This window comes from Emys orbicularis, chromosome 11 (assembly GCF_028017835.1).
Source record: "Emys orbicularis isolate rEmyOrb1 chromosome 11, rEmyOrb1.hap1, whole genome shotgun sequence".
NCBI lineage: Eukaryota > Metazoa > Chordata > Testudines > Emydidae > Emys > Emys orbicularis.
Window position 1 is genome coordinate 67,838,415 of NC_088693.1, and position 14,808 is coordinate 67,853,222.

General features: G+C 41.9%; 1 protein-coding gene across 1 annotated transcript in view; it reads right to left on the minus strand.

Moving 5' to 3' along the window:
- The window catches only part of ABCA12 (ATP binding cassette subfamily A member 12), a 126,771-nt gene that overhangs the window by 95,148 nt on the left and 16,815 nt on the right, over nucleotides 1-14,808 (minus strand). The window contains exons 4-8 of the mRNA XM_065413187.1: nucleotides 12,355-12,443; nucleotides 8,574-8,683; nucleotides 7,563-7,748; nucleotides 5,326-5,504; nucleotides 621-733 (exon numbers count right to left, since the gene is read on the minus strand). Coding sequence (XP_065269259.1) covers nucleotides 621-733; nucleotides 5,326-5,504; nucleotides 7,563-7,748; nucleotides 8,574-8,683; nucleotides 12,355-12,443 — 677 coding nt within the window. The remainder of the gene's footprint in view (nucleotides 1-620; nucleotides 734-5,325; nucleotides 5,505-7,562; nucleotides 7,749-8,573; nucleotides 8,684-12,354; nucleotides 12,444-14,808) is intronic.

The following is a 14,808-nucleotide window of genomic DNA, read 5'->3' on the forward strand; positions in this document are numbered from 1 at the left end:
TCATACTGAACAAGACAACAGAAAACTGATTATGACTAGGTAAAGGAGCATATGGAGAATAGCATATTTTGTATATGTATATATAAAATATGTTTTATCTCTCTCCTGACCCCTCATGTATACCCTACAAGTTTCAAAGGCTATGCCTTCACTGTCAATAAGTGTGTTTTAACAGCAAGACAACTACCGTGAGATAGCTATCTCACTGTAAAGTCCAACTGGAGACAAGGCACTGCAGTTTTCACCTCTACGTAGTTACCTGAGTTCAATACCACACTCTCCACCTGGGGTTGACCGTGCCTAGTTACACTGAGGTAAAAACTACGACACTTTGTCTCCACTAAGATATTACACTAAGAAAGCTAATTCATGTTAATTATCATGCTGTAAAAACATATCTTTTTTGGTAGCAGCAGATTAATTGAGGAAGAGTTTTAAGTTTCCATTGGTGATGAAACATTTTATTTATTTATTTAGATTTGTTAAAAGTTGAAGGGACAATTCATTATGACAAGCCCTGAATGGCACAGGGCTGGGCTGGTTGCCTACAAGCTCACAGTATGTTTCTCCTTGGTAATGCAGTTTTTCAACAAAGATACAGCTAGTTTGAAGGATCTTACCTTGTTCTGAACAGTTCAGGGAAGACAAAAGACGCAAAACCCTGTTGTGGATAGTTTTGATTCCATCATTACTCATGACTGGAGGAGAAACCTGTTGAGATGGCATCAGAGCACTGAGGGGAAAAAACAATGAAAACAAATTGTGGCTCAAGATTTACAGGGAGAAACAAAAGAGCGTGGGAAATAGACGGAGTGCGGTTTACCATTCTTAAAATGCATGACAAAAAAGACGCTGCCCTTATGTTTAATTATGTGTTTGATCATGCACAAAATGCTAACAAAGTGCTTTGAAGGAAAGCCATAGCAGTATATTAGCAGAAATGTATGACACCTGTGACGGACTCAGACCAGAAGGCTATAAAAGAGTCGTGGAAGGCAAATATATCAGCCTCAGGATGAGCAGGTCCCTGTTCCCTGGGTAGCCAAACAAAGGCTACTGCAGGCCAATCAAGTCACCTGACGCCAATTAAACCAGTTAAGGTCATTGGGCTAATGCCGGCACCTGACTCCAATTAACAGGCAAAGGGTCAGTTAAGGCAGTTAGGCTAATGGAGACAGCTGGAACTAATCAAGGTCCTACTCCTACTGCTTAAAAGCTCTCCTTCCAGTTACTCAAGAAAGCCCAGGTGAAAGGAGCTGGAGAAGAGGAAGCATTACTGTACCCTGAGGTAAGGGTGAAGCTGGGAAAAGGGGATCATGGGGAAGTGGCCCAGGGACTCAAAGCAGCGTCAGTGGTGAAGGGGAAGCCGCCAACAGCTGCTACCATTAGGGTCCCTGGGCTGGAACCCGGAGTAGAGGGTAGGCCCGGGTTCCCTCCCTCCCCGCCATGCTCTACAGAGATCCCCTTGAGAGGGGAAGCAGACTTTGGTCCAGGCAGGAGGCCGAACTGCACCTACTGAGCTCTAAGGAGCAACAGAGACTGTGGGTATTCCACCTTCCCACCTCCCATACTGGCCTGTGATGAAAGTAACTCAATAAGCTGTGACCTTTGCCGCTATACTGAGAAAGGGAGGTCACATTGAGGGCCTTAGCGAGCTTCTGAAGCCACTGAATCCCCCTGGAAGTGCGGGACCCACCAATACAGGCTCAGAGCTTTGTCACACACCTTATACTCATAAAATTCACTCCTATCAAGAAGCTCAAGCAAAACCTATACACTACTTAAATTCACAAAATAGGGCGTACGCAGGATGAAAGTGACACACCGTCCTGGCGGTGCACAGTGCCGGGTGAATTTTCTCCTGAAAGAAACTAAGAAATAGAGCAGGTAAGGATCAAGATAAAGTGGGAATCCACAGAAGACAAGATAAATGGATGGGAAATGGGTGGCCATTTCAGAGGATTCATTTTCTCTCTAAAACATTCAGACTGAAGGGAAACAAGGGATCTTTTAGAAAAGAAAAAGCTGTCAGGTTGATTGTATTGCAGTGGTAGCCATTAAAATATCTATTCAATATTCACAGTGTTATGGATCTGAATCAAAGACCATTAGAGAGACAAGGTGGATGAGGTAATATCTTTTACTGAACCAATTTCTGTTGGAGAGAGAAATAAGCTTTCAAGCTTACACAGGCCTGAAAAACCTGAAGAACCTGACCTGAAGAAGAGCTCTGCGTAAGCTCAAATGCTTGTCTCTCTCTCACCAACAGAAGTTGATCCCATAAAAGATAGCATCCCACCCACCTTGTCTCTCTAATAACCTGGGACCAGCACGGTTACAACACCACTGCATATATCAAAGACTATTGACATCTTTAGGACTCTTTCCATTGACTTCAATGGGCATTGGATCAGCCGCTCTAGGTTCTGCATGTATAACATTTATGGTAGGTGCAGAGTCATTGTACAGTGCAGCATTGCATGTGGAGTTACAACGGCTGCCCTGTTTACATACTGCAAGAGATATGCAAACGGCATAGCAGAGCTGATTCGTACTGTGGGGATGAACACATGCTGCCTTGCAAGAATGGGCCCAGAGCAAGGACAAAGTATGGTGGTTATTGCGTCTCCATATTTATTGTAATGTTCTTGGATAGGTTTTCTCCCCTCAATGTTAACCTGAATGTTTTCATTCTGCCCAGGTGCACATTAGGAAGAGTAAGCAGCAAGAGCCTCAAAAGGGGAAGTTGCTGCTGGGATATGCATAAAAATTGCACCTGTCTCACGGTGCCAAAAGCATCAGGAAAGGAATCGTGAGGGCACTAGATGCTATGGATTGCCCAAAGTGAGCACAAATTATGTAAAGGAGCAGGTGGTAGAAATAGAAACTGGTGTTGCTGTTTGTCCTTTATTTCAAAGTTGAATAGTTTTGCAAGAACTTTTGTGGTCTTGAAGGTCGCTGAAGAGTCCAATTATTAATTCCCTGGCTGGGCAGGAAAATTTAAAAACCAGGAATGTTTACTAGGTGTGTTCACAATAAGGGTTGCCAACCCCCCAGGACTGTCCTGGAGTCTTCGGGGATTAAAGATTAATCTTTAATTGATTATTATGTCATGTGATGAAACCTTCAGGAATATGTCCAATCAAAATTGGCAACCTTATCCATAATTCCTGTCTTCTTTGCTTGCAAGGCCTCAGTTTCTCCTACAGGGTAATAAAATTTGCTCCAAAACTTTCTGCACAAGATGTTACTTCACTGCTCTGCTCTGGTGAGGCAGCTTCCCATATATTAATATCAATGTCACCGTGGGTGGAGGTTCTTTGTGTGCCTCTTGATCATTCACCTATAAAAATCACTGTGCAATATTTTCTTGAGAACCTGTTTTTTCATGTAGAGGACATGCCCAGTCTGGCTAAGATGTACTTCCATAATCATAATTTCAAATTGTATTTGTGCAACCTCTTTGCACAAACCCTTTATTGTTGCATTTATCATGCCGCTTTCTACGTATACCAGCTCCAAGTTGCCACTGATGAAATTCTGCACAGCTCTTTGATGTAGAGGTGATAACATGTCCCTGTGAGATGGAATAGCACAGTGAATGTTAAGTCTTCCGGTGTGATACAGTCCTGATTACAGATCTGGAAGCAGCAGTCTAATGAATGTAGACACTCACAGGTAGCTCCTTGATTAAGAAAAGTAGCATTGACAAAACTCCTTCGAAGGAAGTGAAATCTGTTATCACATTGAGAGTGGCTCCACTGAGGATCGTGATAACTACATCTTACATGTGCTTCCCCAAGTGCAGGTTAGGACATGATCTCAGTTTTCTCCAGACTAATGGCACATCGATTGTTTTTAGTTTCCTCTGCTTCTTGTTAATGATGAGCAAGAGTGAGTCCCAAGTCTACCAAGATCACAATCAGCTCCATAAAAAAGTTCACAACCAACCCCCTTGGCAACTTCTGTAAGGGTCTTCAAACTGCTCAAGTTAAGGTGTTAATTACCAGGTGTTTGATATTAAATACAGCTTGCCAGCATCATCTCCATCAATCATTGTTGGAAAGAGACTTGACAAAGAGACACTTGGTTTGACTCCATTGGATATTATGAAGTGGACCAGACACAATGATCTCCACAGATACACTATCCAGCTTTCAGTCATGCAGCCAGTGGATGAGTTGCACAAATTTCTCCCGATACCCCAATTTGGGGCACAATCCTGAAGTCCTTTTGCTTTAGATGGGAGTTTTGTCTGAGTAAGAACTGGGAAAGGACTTCAGGACTGAGCCCACTGAGGAAAGTTCTCACAATCCTAGTTGGAGAGAGTGTCAAAGGTTTCAGTCCAGGCAATAAAGATTATGTATGAGTCTCTGTTTTGTCCCCTCCATTTTCCCTGTAACTGTCGAGCAACAAATATCATGCCAAAGATACTTCTTCCTACCTAGAGCTATAGTTTCAAAGCCACAAAATTCTAAAAGCCAGATTCACCACTCTGGTCTGGCAGCTTGATGCCAATGTAGCAATGCAAAGTAACCATAAACCTAGTTTAATATTTCTTCTAAGCCGAATTCATAGAGTGGTACAAAGCAGCTAGAGTATACCAGTGCATCTGGCCCTGAGATCTTCTGGAAGGAGCTGGTTAGCTAATATCATCATCAAAAACCTATCGAGGAGCACGGAAGAAAGGATTTGTCTTCATCTGACATTTTGGACAGTCACTTACCTAGCCTTTCAACTTCCACGTGGTAATGATAGCTGCTTACCGACTATGCCTCAGAACAGGTTTATCGCCAGCTGACACTGGGTAAAATTTGCAAAAGTACTTGAGTGACACAGGAGTCACTTTCACAACTGACTCAGCAACACAGGGTATGTCTACATGTCTACACAGCCCCTAGGAGCAAGCCCTCCAACCCAGGTTGGGCTAGCAGGGCTTGTGCCAGTGCTCTAAAATTAGCTGTGTAGACACCACTTTGAAGTTAGGTGGGCTTCAGAGCGCGAGCTCCAGCCCAAGCTGGAATATCTGCAGTGATGTTTTTAGTACATTAGTGCGAGCCCCACTAACATAAATCTGTTAACTCCAGGCTGAAAGGCTCCCTTCTGCGGGCTGTGTAGACATGCCCATAAGGGCGCGAGTCTCACTGAAAGTCGAAGTGTTACCCACCATCCTTAGAGACCTTCAGATATACAGTAAGATAGCCCTGCACCAACAAAACTAACTCCCTGTTTGTTGCTTTGAGTTGCCACATCACGATTGCCTGCTCAATAACAGGCATAACCACCATACCGTCAGTGCCCTTCCCATCCTTTCTGTTGTCCTACCTGCTTGTGTTCTGAAGAAAAGCAAATATATCCTTCATTCTCAGACTGCCTTGGACCACATCGGGGGCCATCAAGAGGAAATGCCACAAAGAGGTGTCATTCTGCACTCGTGAGATGAGTGACAGGAACGAGATGGTTTCTTTGACAAATGTCACCTGGTACTGAGGGTCCTGCTGCAACTTAAACCATAAAAATGAGATACAATTATTTACAGGTTAAGAGGACATTTAATATTTGTTAACTAGCTGCACCACATAACCAAAATATTCACATTGCGCATTCAAAGGGGTACAGCTCTCTGGAATTCGTAGCAGAGTGTTTTAAACTCTGGTAACCCCAGGACACTTTTGGAAGGTGTTTACCAGTTGCATGAAAATTAAAATTGGAAAATATTTTTGAATGCAATACAATTGTGGGCTGAGTACGCTATTTATTCTGAGCGAGGCTGCACCCTTGCAATCCAGCCTCAGCAAGGGATAACACACAACTGCAATGACCCAAGAGCACGAAAAGGAACCAAATTGGGGTCTCTTGGAGTCACAATTCAATCCCTGCTCTGTAGGGACAGAAGATGCCCCCGCCCTTTTTCTAACACAGCTTACGACCTCCTCTAAGCCAGCTTAGTTGTGCTGCCTGGTGCTTTATGGGGTTCTGCTTATACCGCACCCCCGACAAGCCACTTCTCACCAACCTGTGCGGGGCCTAGGGTGACCCGATAGCAAGTGTGAAAAATCGGGACAGAGGGTGGGGGGTAATACACTTCTATATAAGAAAAAGCTCCAAATATTGGGACTGTCCCTATAAAATCAGGACATCTGGTCACCCTAGCGGGGGTCAGGGACAAAAGGTAGCAGCCCGTTGGCAACTGATTTCCCTCCACTTAGGATCTGGCAATTCAGGTACACTGTGAAGGCAAGGAGGCCCCAGTCCAGTGCAGGCATTCAGCAGGGCTCATATCTGGGTGATTCTGCACATTGTGCCTACAGTTGTGTCAGTGGAACCTATTCCTCCCAAGTGTAACTCTGCTGAAATGAACGGGTTTACCCCAGGGATGAATTTGGCCCGCCTATCTAAATTCCATTTCAAGCGATTGTTTCAGCTGATACAGGACTTGGGATGGGTCCAGCTCTAGCTAGTCTTTTCATGGTGAGTAACTGATGAGCATGGCGTGGTGGAATAACTTGTTCTCCTTCATGAAATCCCCTCTACAGATTCCCACTCGTGGACCCAGAACAACAAGATTCTACAGCAGAGATCATAAAGCAACAGACGTAAGGGAGATGACAGGTGGTAAAACTAGAACCTAGGGGAGGGGTGAGAAAAGAACACGGGCCCAATTCTCTGCTGGTGCAAACAGGGAGAAATCCATGTAAGTCAATGAAGCAGCACCTTTACATCAGCCGAGCATTTGGCTCTAAGTGGCAGAGTGCCATGACCAGGATTCCTATATTAGACGCATCTCAGTGTTGGAGTACGAATGCGTCAAAGCATAAGATCCCTGTGGTCTAACTAGTTTTAAAGACTTTGCATCTGTGCAGCGCTGGCTGTGACTCCATCAGGCAATACGTTCGGAGAACCCTGCTCATGGGTGTCACCTAATTAGCTTTCTGTATGAGTCTGAGAATACTCTGTATGAGAATGCGAGACAGCCGTCATCCCGATAAAAAGGGAGCATGCACCTTATTTAAGATATAATTGTTTTGAGTGATAAATTACATGGCCATTTGAAAGATATGCACTTTCACTGGTTATTGGGATTGACACAGGAATTACTGGGTGAAATTATATGGCTCCTATGAAAGAGGTCAGGTTAGATGGTCATGATGATCTCTAAAAATCTACTAATATTCTCAGCAGATCCCTATATTTACTAAAGCGGACAGACTAGAAATGGGCAGAAACAAACCATCTTTATTATGGGAATTTTCAAAACACCAATCAGAGTAAGTTAGATGCCTAAGTCTCATTGCTTTTCAATGGGCATGAGTGCTTCATTACAGTAGATGCTTTGAAAAAATGCCACCCATAAACAATTACATTATCCTTGCTCCTAAGGAATTAGAATGCAAATTCTTTAGGGCAGGGGCCATCTTTTGGTTATGTGTTTGTACAGCACCTTGCACATGGGATCCTAGTCCATTCGTAGGGCTCCCAGGCACTACCCCAATACAACAGTCAGAATAATAATAGCCGTTCTTAATATTCTCAGTGGAGACAAGAGGAGGTGGGCTATTCACCTGAGATATCTGACTTCTGAATGCTTGGAAAAATGATTCTAAAAAAGACGCGTTGGTAAAACAAAACGTCCTGTGAACGTTTGCTCCCATGCTTTCCCAAGGGAGATCGGAAGAGGGTATATATGGTGACATGATCTCACAGATAACAATTTTGAGGTTCGCCGCAGATGAATCCTGCGTCTGCGCCTAAAAGGAAAATTTAACATTAGTGGTGATAAAAACAGGGTTTTCCTGACAGTGACTTTAATCAAAGCAGTAAGGAATTATGACTGGCGGTAATTACGTTAAACAATTTAGCCCTGAGCCCACAAACATTTATGCACAACTTAATTGTATGCATGTGAATGGTGCCACTGACTCCTCTGAGTCTATTCACATGCATGTAGTTAAGCACATGGGTAGGTGTTTGCATGATTGGGGCCATAACATAAAAACATTAATATATTCAATATATTTTATAATTTATCAATTAAAGGTAGACAAAGTCCAGGGCATAGTGTTGTACATTAACTGACAAAAAGCTCACAACCCTAAACAATTCTTATCACAGACGGATACTGTGGCATCTCTGAAACCACTGTATGGTAGCTGTCGGCAAATGCAGACTATGATAGCAATGACTATGACATGGTATTTTAGTTGAATGTGAAAGAGGATATACATTTTGCCTCATGGAGTGCCCTTGATTTGAATAAACTAGAGAAATCCTGTGCTCGAATATCAGAGGTATGGTCTGTTGGTATTTGGTAAGCTGTGAAGTGGCATGCTTAGAGGAAAACGAAATTTACCATAGTCACTTAACAACCCACCCTCCGCAACTATCTTCCCTTTCCTAAAATAAAATACACGTTCAAATGATGGGGGCAGCTTATCAGCTGGCGTCGCGATTGTCGTAACTCCATTAAAATCAATTCACACCAGCTGTGAGTCGGCCCCATTCTGCTTAAAACTCTGTTATTTAAACAAAAACAAATTAATTCCATGTCACTGCACCACGGGTGCAAAAATTACCTTCCCCAAACTTAGAATTTTGTTGAGCACGTTTATTCTGGAAGTCAAGTTGAATGGTGATGAAATATTCTCCAAGGTGCTTTTCAGGTTAGCTGTTGAATCTGATAATGCTGTAATAATGAGAATTTTCAAATATTATACTTAATATAATGTTCTGACACAAATAAACCCATAACTCTTAACCTCTTGAGTAAACCACCTCATGCAATAGCACAGCTAGCAACGCTACACCTTTGCTTGTGTGATTCGCACTAGTGCAAGGTGGAAACAGTTTTCCCATTGCACAAAAATTGTAGAGCTATCAAAACATTTCTCCTCCCAAATTGGGACAAAAAGTAAGAAGCTTGACATTTGTTGTGAACCAAATTTTAAAAAAAAATCAGGTTTGGTCACTCTCAAAACACTTCATTTTGATCATTTCAGAATGTTTTCTTTTGATTTTGACCATTACAAATCGTTTTTACAATAATTAGCTCAAATTTTAAAACAAAAATTAATTTCAAACCAAAAAAGCTGAATTTTTTGTTTCAAAAATGTCGAAACAAAACATGTTGACAGTCTCATTCCTTTCCCCCCTCCCCAAATTTCAACTTGAAAAACTGGTCAAAACCAACCCAAGTTTTGGTTTCAACATTGGCATTTTCTCATGAAAACTGTTTCCCAAAAAGTTCTAGTCACTACTCCATCTTCAAAGATGTATGTCAATATCAAATATTTAAGGGATTTATCTGATCTAATGAAATCCTAAAGGTCACATTTTCCTTTAGTAACATTTTAAAACTCATCAATTTGAATGTTTCATTGGGTCTTCACATTTACTTTAATGCTGGGTCTTCAGTCTTGCAGCCATCATACTTCGTGGAGTCATCTTACAAGGTCTTACAAGGTAACAAAGGTCAGGCTGGGCCTGTGGTTGGATGGGACATCTCTAAGGAACACCAAAGCACTGCAAGAAGTGATCTCAGTGATTCACTGGGTGGCACTGTTTATTATCCTACTTGAGGTATATTGCACATCCTCAACTGATGTAAATCGGCATGGCTGCACTGAAGTCAACATTCTTAGAACTATTTGTATTAGGGCTATCGATTAATCACAGTTAATCACGCGATTAACTCAAAAAAATTAATCATGATTAAAAAAATTAATTGCGATTAATCGCAGTTTTAATCACACTGTTAAACAATAGAATACCAATTAAAATGTATTAAACATGTTGGATGTTTTTCTACATTTTCATATATATTGTAACTGAAATCAAAGTGTATATTATTTTTATTACAAATATTTGCACTGTAAAAATGATAAAAGAAATAGTATTTTTCAATTCACCTCATGCAAGTACGGTAGTGCAATCTCTTTGTCGTGAAAGTGCAACTTACAAATGTAGATTTTTTTTTGTTACAGAACTGCACTCAAAAACAAAACAATGTAAAACTTCAGAGCCTACAAATCCACTCAGTCCTACTTCTTCAGCCAATCGCTAAGACAAACAAGTTTGTTTACATTTACAGGAGATAATGCTGCCCTCTTAATTATTTACAATGTCACCTGAAAGTGAGAACAGGCATTTGCATGGCACTTTTGTAGCCGGCGTTGCAAGGTATTTCCGTGCCAGATATGCTAAACATTCATATGCCTCTTCATGCTTCGGCCACCATTCCAGAGGACATGTTTCCATGCTGATGACGCTCGTTAAAAAAATCCGTGAATTAAATTTGTGACTGAACTCCTTGGGGGAGAATTGTATGTCCCCTGCTGTTTTACCCGCATTCTGCCATATATTTCACGTTATAGCAGTCTCGAATGATGATCCAGTACATGTTGTTCATTTTAAGAACACTTTCACTGCAGATTTGACAAAACACAGAGAAGGTACCAATGTGAGATTTCTAAAGATAGCTACAGCACTCGACCCAAGGTTTAAGAATCGGAAGTGCCATCCAAAATCTGGCAGGGACGAGGTGTGGAGCATGTGAGGGATAGTTCAGTGGTTTGAGCATTGGCCTGCTAAACCCAGGGTTGTGAGTTCAATCCTTGAGGGGGCCACTTGGGGATCTGGGGCAAAATCAGTACTTGGTCCTGCTAATGAAGGCAGGGGGCTGGACTCGATGACCTTTCAAGGTCGCTTCCAGTTCTAGGAGATGGGATATCTCCATTAATTATAAGTCTTAAAAGAGCAACACTCCAATGTAGAAACTACAGAACCCAAACCACTAGAAAAGAAAATCAACCGTCTGCTGGTGGTATCTGACTCAGATAATGAAAATGAACATGTGTCGGTCCGCACTGCTTTGGTTTGTTATCGAGCAGAACCCATCATCAGCATGGACGCATGTCCCCTGGAATGGTTGTTGAAGCATGAAGGGACATATGAATCTTTAGCGCATCTGGCACGTAAATATCTTGCGATGCCGGCTACAACAGTGCCCTGAGAACGCCTGTTCTCACTTTCAGGTGACATTGTAAACAAGAAGCAGACAGCATTATCTCCTGCAAATGTGAACATACTTGTTTGTCTGAGTGATTGGCTGAACAAGAAGTAGGACTGAGTGGACTTGTAGGCTCTAAAGTTTTACATTGTTTTATTTTTGAATGCAGTTATTTTTGTACATAATTCTACATTTACAAGTTCAACTTTCATGATAAAGAGATTGCACTACAGTACTTGTATTAGGTGAATTGAAAAATACTATTTCTTTTGTTTTTTTACAGTGCAAATACTTGTAATAAAAAATAAATATAAAGTGAACACTGTACACATTGTATTCTGTGTTGTAATTGAAATCAATATATTTGAAAATGTAGAAAACATCCAAAAATATTTAAATAAATGGTAGTATGTTATTGTTTAACAGTGCGATTAATCACAATTAATTTTTTTAGTTGCTTGACAGCCCTAATTTGTATACATTCACATGTTCACAACTATATAGTTCATTGAAATCAATGCAGTTATGCCAGTTTACATCTGACCTGTAATCTTTTGAATGAGATGTAAGATTTAAGCCTTCCCGACCACCTCTGGTCATTATGAATACTTAATAGATATTACAGAATGTGAATTGTGAATTCATAATTTAATTGAGAGCTCCTTGGAACAGAGATGTCCATCTTGAATGTTTGGGAAACTCCTAGCACATACTGTATAATAATAATTATGACTATTTATACTTGAAACCTAAGTCCAAAAGATATGCAGTACTCCTTCAGTGAAAGAGAAACTTCTGACCAATGAAAACATCTCGAAGATTAAATATTCACATTGCCACAAATGAGCTACAGGGAAAGGATTTTTCACAGAAATTATCTGCTGAAGAATTTTGAATAAGAAATTTGCAAAAATCATAGTCAGTTTGTGGATGAGTTATGAACAGGAAAAAAGGCAATATTAGTTACATGCATTTTTATTTATGAAATATTTGGATGGCCCTAGTGGGCATCAAAGATCTCATGGAACTCCTTAGAAGAAAACCCTAGTCTTCTGGCCACATTCCAACATTGGATTCAGCTCTTAGAGGGCCTAAGCTCTGATCCCTAAGGGGTTAAGAAATTTTTCAGCTTTGTCAAGAAATTTATTTGTGATTATTCCCACGAGTTTAAAATAATAGCACTACTACACTCAAGCAGCCACAGAGAACATATCAATCATTTCAACAGCACTCTTCTAGGCATTACATCTCTGCCAGGAGAGCTTTAAAAGATGAACCTTTAAAAGATTAGACCTTTCCATGCCGCACGCCGAGAACTCTCTAAACACGAATAGAATTGAATAACATACCCGGTGGAGCGTTCCTGCTTTTTGGAACCTCAGCACTCTGTGGTGATGGATGGATGGTCTTCCCCAGGTTAGGTGACCTTTTCTGCTTTCTGATATAAAGGAAGAGACGAGACCTGTAACTCCACATACGGTTGCTTAAAACTGAACTTATGCTAAACTAGAGATGGGCTCAGGTTAGAGCTGGAGCTGACTTTCAGGGCTGGCTGGATGAGGGGTTTTGATTCATGCTCCCTCTGCACTGAAGTTCTGGTTCAGTACCATTCACTCCAGGGAGAGGCCCAGGTACTGACTATAAGAAGGCCAAATTCGCCCCTTATGTAGCCCCACTGACTACATCTGAATTACATCTGACATTAATTTGGTCCAATCTCTATTTAATTTCCTGTATTTGAATGAAGGGCTAAACATAATCAGGCCAGATTCTGTCCTTTGCCAAGACATGCTCGGCACAAGACCGGGATGGGACACCAAGGAGTTGATTATGTTTCCCTGATTTTACAGTTGCCCAGGCTTTACTGCAAGTTAGAGCAACCTAGGGGCTACTCTAAATTAAGACAACAGGCTGTGCTCACTAAGGGACTGTACTCCTCTTGAGAATCACCATCGGGTACCAGAGTGGTACCTCCATCCCGTGAATCATCTCCTAAACTGGGGGGTGGGAATGAGGAGAGAAAGGTGTTGGCATGGGAAACAGTTTCACTTCACTGGGGGAAATCTCCGCTGGCTAGCTGCAGCCAGACGACATTCCATTGCTCAGGAACTGAAGCTGAGAAACTGGCTTATTTACTGCGTTTTGAGCAATAGAAATGAACAGTTCAGAGGTCAGTTAGCAAAATGACAAGTTTAACCAAGCTGCATAATAGGAGACAAATTCTTAGTTTTCTCAATGTGTCTTCCCTAAAATCCTCCAGAAAAATGTCTAGTGGCAACACATCCAGCCAATGAAACACCAGAATAGAAGTGTTACGTAATCAAAAACAAATTCCCATTGGCTGATCCTACCCCAGAGACATGACTGAAATCAGAGATCTCCAGGTGTTGTTTTGCTCCTTTTGCTGATATCACAGACCCTACAGTTTTCAGCTAGGCTTTCGCAGCCTGTAAAATCGCATAAATTAAGCATCTAATCAGTGAGCATGTGGGCATGTATACACACACGCATGTACACACACACATAGATTTGCTTTATATTGTATAAAGCAATGTACAAACATTACCAGTGACAGGAAAGCTGATTAACAATCCAAATGACCTGGGAAGGGGGGGGGCTACAAATTGGCCAAAATATTTTGTTTTTCAGTTGCCAAATTATATTTTTTTAAATCGGTTTTCAGGGTTTTTCCACATTTGTCCAAATTTTCTGCTGGGAAAATAAAACCTTATCTGGTCCTCTTTACACAACACAATAAAAGACAAATCAGAAGGAATGGCAACATTTGAAATAACTTTGGGCCTGAGAGCTATAATTTCTTGATCCCTAATTAACGACTTTCTTTAAGAAGCAGAAAGAAAATAATGACTGCCAAAACAGCAGGGGCAGCCTGGTCTAGTGGGTAGAGCAGTGGGCTGGGAATCGAGAGACCAGGCCTCTATTCATTGCTGTGCTACTCAGCTGCTATGTGACCGTGGGCAAGTTCAGCCCTTGGTCTATTTAGTAGAGCTGTGAGAAGAAAGGGAATTCTGTTTCATGCAGGATTTCAATATTTTCAGATTTGGTGTCATTCCCATTTGAATGCTCAGTGGTTTGAGCATTGGCCTGTTAAACCCAGGGTTGTGAGTTCAATCCTTGAGGGGGCCACTTAGGGATCTGGGGCAAAAATCAGTACTTGATCCTGCTAGTGAAGGCAGGGGGCTGGACTTGATGACCTTTCAAGGTCCCTTCCAGTTCTATGAGATAGGTATATCTCCATATATTATTATAATGCTGAGCACAATGGTTCCCTGCTCTTGGTTGGGGCCTCTAGACACTAGTCCAATAGAAACGATAGCAGTCCCTCTAACACAAGTTTCCCAGTGTCACCCCAGAGGTACTGGGCCAGATCATCGTGTGTGTAAGTCAGCAAAGTTCTGCTGATTTCAATGGAATGACAGATCATCTACACCAGCTGAGCATCCGGCCCACCCACCTCGGGTGAGAGGTCATAGTTCCAAGCTGGGAGAGCTGATTTACCAAGAGCATCTTTTAGGGCTCAAAGTAGGGCCAGGGTTCTCAACCTTTTTCTTTCTGAGGCCCCCTTAACATGCTATAAAAACTCCACGGCTCAGCTGTGCCACAGCAACTGTTTTTCTGCATATAAAAGCCAGGACCAGTAGAGGGTAGCAAACAGGGCAATTGTCCAGGGCCCCACGCCACAGGGGGCACCACAAAGCTAGGTTGCTCAGGCTTCGGCTTCAGCTCTGGGGGTTGGGGCTTGGGGCCCTGGGCTGCAGTCCTGCACAGCAGGGATTTGGCTT